Here is a 5,000-nt window from a genome sequence, read left to right as displayed (position 1 = left end):
TTGAGACAGTGGGCCTGATCCTGCTTTCACTCTGGTGTAAAATCAGTGTGACTACACTGACTTGAATTGAGTTATTCTTGATTTAGGGCCCGAACCACAGCCGACAGCAGTGAATAGAAAAACTCTTATTCACTTCAATGACCTTTGGATCAGGCAATTGTACAAATGTGAGAGGAGATTCAAGTCCATTATTGGGAAATATTTTCTTTCAATAGTCATGTGGATTTTGATTTGACTATATTTGCAAAGCTCTCAGTTTTCTGTGACTATTCTAGTAGTGACACTTTGCTGGCACCAATTCTTGTGAAAAGCAAGTGTTTTAACTCAGCTATTCACTAAAAGCAAGATTTGAATTGTACATTTCCCCATTCTCACTCTATTGGTTAGTTATATAACTAACATAGTATTATTTCTGTTTGAATGGCTAGCCCAAACAGCATGACTTTTGAATTACGAATATTGAAATCAAATATACAATCCACAGTTAGAATTGTAGAGGTTCATTATATAAGTTACTTCCATAAGTAGTATAGTTACTAACTTGTGTACATATAGTGCAATTACTTATAGTGGGGAGTATTTTGAGAGAAGAGGGAAAGCAGGACAAGGGCACAATCTAACTGTAGGATTGTAAATTCTTGGTTGCAGTGACCCTTGGCCAAATTCAGAGGTGATATGTAAGGTGGTGTAAGTTGGCTCCTGTTATACACAAGACTCTCTTAGACCTAGTTACACCTGTTTCAGAGGACAAAATTTGATCAACAGCCTCTGGTTCATTCATCTCTGGGTAAGGGGCTATGGCTTCATACATACAGGGTATGTTTACACAGGGATGAAAGACCCGCGGCGCAGCCACAGCTGGCCTGGGTTAGCTGACTTGGGTTCACAGGGCTTGGGCTGTGGGGTGAAAAAATGCTGTGTAGATGTTCGGGCTCAAACTGGAGCCTGAGCTCTAGGATCCTCCCACCTTGCAGGGTCCTAGAGCTCAGACTCCTACCTGAGCCTGATTGTCTACACAGCAGTTTTTCAACCCCGGAGCCTGAACCTTGTAAGCTCGAGTCAGCTGACCCAGGCCAGCCGCATTTTTTCTATCCCAGTGTAGACATACCCACGGAGACCACGTTCATCAGTGGGAATCAAACCTGGCACTTCCAGCACTCTAGTCTTTAAGCCAGGAGTAGGCAACCTGCGGCACGTGTGCCAAAGGCGGCACGTGAGCTGATTTTCAGTGGCAGTCACACTGCCCGGGTCCTGGCCACCAGTCCAGGGGGCTCTGCATTTTAATTTAATTTTAAATGAAGCTTCTTAAACATTTTAAAAAACGTATTTACTTTACATACAACAATAGTTTAGTTCTATATTATAGACTTATAGAAAGAGACCTAAAAACGTTAAAATGTATTACCGACATGCAAACCCTTAAATTAGAGTGAATAAATGAAGACTCGGCACACCACTTCTGAAAGGTTGCTGACCCCTGCTTTAAGCTAAAGGAACTGTTAACTATAACAGACTCTTAGCTTTGTTGAGGACGCCACTAGAGGGCGCATGATCACACATGCTTACAAGGTATTTTACCTACAAATCCCCCAAGTTAGGCCACATCTACACTATGAGGACAGCGATGCCATAGCTATGCTACAATAACCCCACAGTGTGGATGCAGCCAACAGTGGCAAAAGGGGTTTGTCCATCGCTGTAGGAATTCCACCTCCCTGAGCAATGGTAACTAGATCAACGAAGCATTCTTACATCCACCTAGCTGCATCTACACCAGGGGTTAGGTCAGCATAGCTATGCCAATCTAAATGTTAAGTGTACTCCTAAAATAAAGCTCATGCCAAGTGTCTGACAACCAGAGGAGTTTACCTACTAGCTGAGCTGTCATTTGTAAATAAGCATACATGCAGGCACCACAGTCATCAGTGCAAATTAAACCTGGACCTTCAGAATCAAAGCCATAGCTTTGTGCCATTTACAAACTCTTCAGAATGAAAGCTTTCATTTTAAAAAAATGAAGACCTTTTCACCCTTTATGGTTGTAAAGATCAATTTCTGAATGTGACCTGTCTTAAAATGCTCTTTTGTGGTTATTGTTGTTTGATTCCAGCTCTTGCGATTTGGAAGCAATGGCTGCCAATGAGAAGCCCTCAGACATTATACGAAAGGCCCGAAGAAAACTAACAGATGTTCTTCAAACAGATCCAGAGGCTGTCTTGAGTGCTGTAGATGCCCATCTCCTGATTACAGAGAGAGAGTACTTCACACTGAGTCAAATAAACGACCCACAGAAGCTAATGGTGACACTGATTGAAACAGTACTCAAAAAGGGAGAATTGGCCCATGAGCAATTTCTAGATTGTATGGAAAACCTGCAACACACATTTCCAGGCTTAGAACCAATTTCTGAGTATTTAGAAGACGGTGAGTAAAATTTTCTTTCTAGTGGATTTTTTTTAAGATCAAATAATATTTCAGATTATCTCTAAAGAATGATCCTCCTCTTAAGGAAAAATCTTCTACAATTTCATACAGAACGAACACCTTTCTATAGATTTTTTGAACCATCCTGTATAATTTAAAAGAGAGTCATCTTCCAAACAGCCTTTCATATCCATCACTCCATCTATTATATCTTTGTCTAATCTTTTACAATGGAGCAGGATGGGATCAGGTTACTAGACTCATTTTCACTTGTAGCCTAGGCAGAATTTGATCTCAGGAGTCCAGATGCTTTAAATTTCTTAAAAACCCTTTGATAAATCCTGTTAGATTTTTCCTAACGGACAATGTAAAAGCCTAGTTTATTTCTTTTAAGGGTTTCATTCCTGGATCTCTATCATAAATTACTTTTTTCATTTAAAAGAAATCCCCAGTGAATAATTGCAGAATATATCTATATCAAAGCAATGTGCTCATTTGATATAAAAGTAGATCACATCTCATCTGCCCATGACTCTCAGAACTTTCTAGAAATTATATTATATTATCTCTTCTTTGCACTTATGTTGTGTTACTATTGATGTGTGCTATCTCCAAATACTCTGGTGTAATTTTGGAAGGAAGGAAAATTGGAGTCTAGTGTCAAGAACACCAGAATATCAAGAATCTTGAAGAATCTGAATAGGATTTTATCTGGTATTGTTTTTTGAATCTTTAGATCCCAATAATGGAACTGAGAATCCAGAAGCTGCAGTGTTCTCAGAGAAAAAGAATGGACCAGAAGATCCAGAAATGGTTATATCGTCAGTGAAAAAGAATCTTCCTGAGAGCCCAGAAGCTACTGAGCCCTCAGAGAAAAGGAACGGAGCTGAGAGCTCAGAACCCAACACATCTTCAGAGAAAGGGAACAGAGCTGAGAGCCCAGAACTCAACACATCCTCAGAGAAAGGGAACGGAGCTGAGATCCCAGAACCCGACACATCCTCAGAGAAAGGAAACAGAGCTGAGAGCCCAGAACCCGACATATCCTCAGAGAAAGGGAACGGAGCTGAGAGCCCAGAACCCGACATATCCTCAGAGAAAGGGAACGGAGCTGAGAGCCCAGAACCCGACATTTCCTCAGAGAAAGGGAACGGAGCTGAGAGCCCAGAACCTGACATATCCTCAGAGAAAGGGAACGGAGCTGAGAGCCCAGAACCCGAGATATCCTCAGAGAAAGGAAACGGAGCCAAGAGTTCAGAACCCAACACATCCTCAGAGAAAAAGAATAGATCCGAGAGCCCAGAACCCAACACATCTTCAGAGAAAGGGAACGGAGCTGAGAGCCCAGAACCCAATACATCCTCAGAGAAAGGAAACGGAGCTGAGAGTCCAGAACCCAACACATCTTCAAAGAAAGGGAACGAAGCTGAGAGCCCAGAATCCGACGCATCCTCAGAGAAAGGAAATGGAGCCGAGAGCCCAGAAGTCACCACATCTTCAGCAAAAGGAAATAAAGCAGAGAGCCCAGAAGCCACTGCATCCTCAGGAAAGGGGAAGGAATCTGAGATCCTAGAAGCTTCTGCAACCTCGGAGAAAGGGAAAGGGAAAGGAGCGAAGAGCCCAAAAGTCCCCCTGACTTCAGAGAAAGAGAATTCTGAAGGTTTATTTATCCTCAACATTTTGGGATTTAACCTTTAGGCCTTGTGCCCTGCCAAAGCTCCCAATGAAATCAATGAGGGTTAGCCAGAATAAGGCAGTTGGGGTTGGGACATACCATGTTTAAGAAACATTTAAGGTGTCATCCACCCTGTCTGCACGGTATTACACTATATCTGCAGATACAATGGTGAGAGACTTTCTAAAAGAATCACCTTTAGAATCCTTTAGTCTGTGACAACACATTCCCTTTTTTACCCATCATACGAACACATACTGTATGAGATTCAGCACTATGGTTTTACCAGACAGAAGCTTCCAAATTAGACAAGGAAAGAAACTCAGCAGTATTAGGTACAGTAGGTCAACACTCACACACACTATGGGCTAGCAAACACCTACAATGAAAAGTGAAATTGCTAACTGGGGCATGCTTGTGAATCTCATATTTTCTGTTATAAATAAACCTGCTGTAACTAACTCATGTCATGCCCTAGTCTCATCTGATTAATGTTAATTGGACTAGAAGTAACAAGACAGTTACAAATACATGATCTTAGAGAGGTCATGGATTATAGGCTTTTGTGTAGGTTTTAAAAAGGCTTTTGTGTGGATATGTTAGGAATCCTTAAGATTAATAAACTGTCTTTCTGAAATGTAACCCTTTCCTTTCTGGAACCAGAGCAATTGTTCCTACAAGCCCAAAATGAACTTATCGGACCTTGGAGAAACATGCTGGAGTCAGCACCAGCTGGTGACCTGTTGGCAGCGAGGACTATTGAGAAGGAACCAGAGGGAGCCACTCCATCAAGAACACCAGCCAAAGGGTAATGTCTCTGAACAGTTATAATGAGCTGTGATTAGAGACTATTCCGAGATTTCCTGCACTACTGTGAAAATCTCAGTAGTAGACTTGAATT

General features: G+C 41.7%; 1 protein-coding gene across 1 annotated transcript; it reads left to right on the top strand.

The window, feature by feature from the left end:
• The first annotated feature begins 2,024 nt into the window (after nt 1-2,024).
• LOC135980527 (ribosome-binding protein 1-like) lies at nt 2,025-4,951 on the top strand. Its single transcript, XM_065580486.1, has 3 exons — nt 2,025-2,424; nt 3,161-4,084; nt 4,763-4,951. The coding sequence occupies exons 1-3, from the start codon at nt 2,130-2,132 to the stop codon at nt 4,909-4,911; spliced, it is 1,368 nt and encodes a 455-aa protein (XP_065436558.1). The 5' UTR covers nt 2,025-2,129; the 3' UTR covers nt 4,912-4,951.
• The last annotated feature ends 49 nt before the right edge of the window (nt 4,952-5,000 follow it).

Source organism: Chrysemys picta, unplaced genomic scaffold (assembly GCF_011386835.1).
Source record: "Chrysemys picta bellii isolate R12L10 unplaced genomic scaffold, ASM1138683v2 scaf3935, whole genome shotgun sequence".
Lineage (NCBI taxonomy): Eukaryota > Metazoa > Chordata > Testudines > Emydidae > Chrysemys > Chrysemys picta.
Note: the sequence above shows the minus strand (reverse complement) of the source record. Positions and strands in the feature narration are given on the sequence as shown.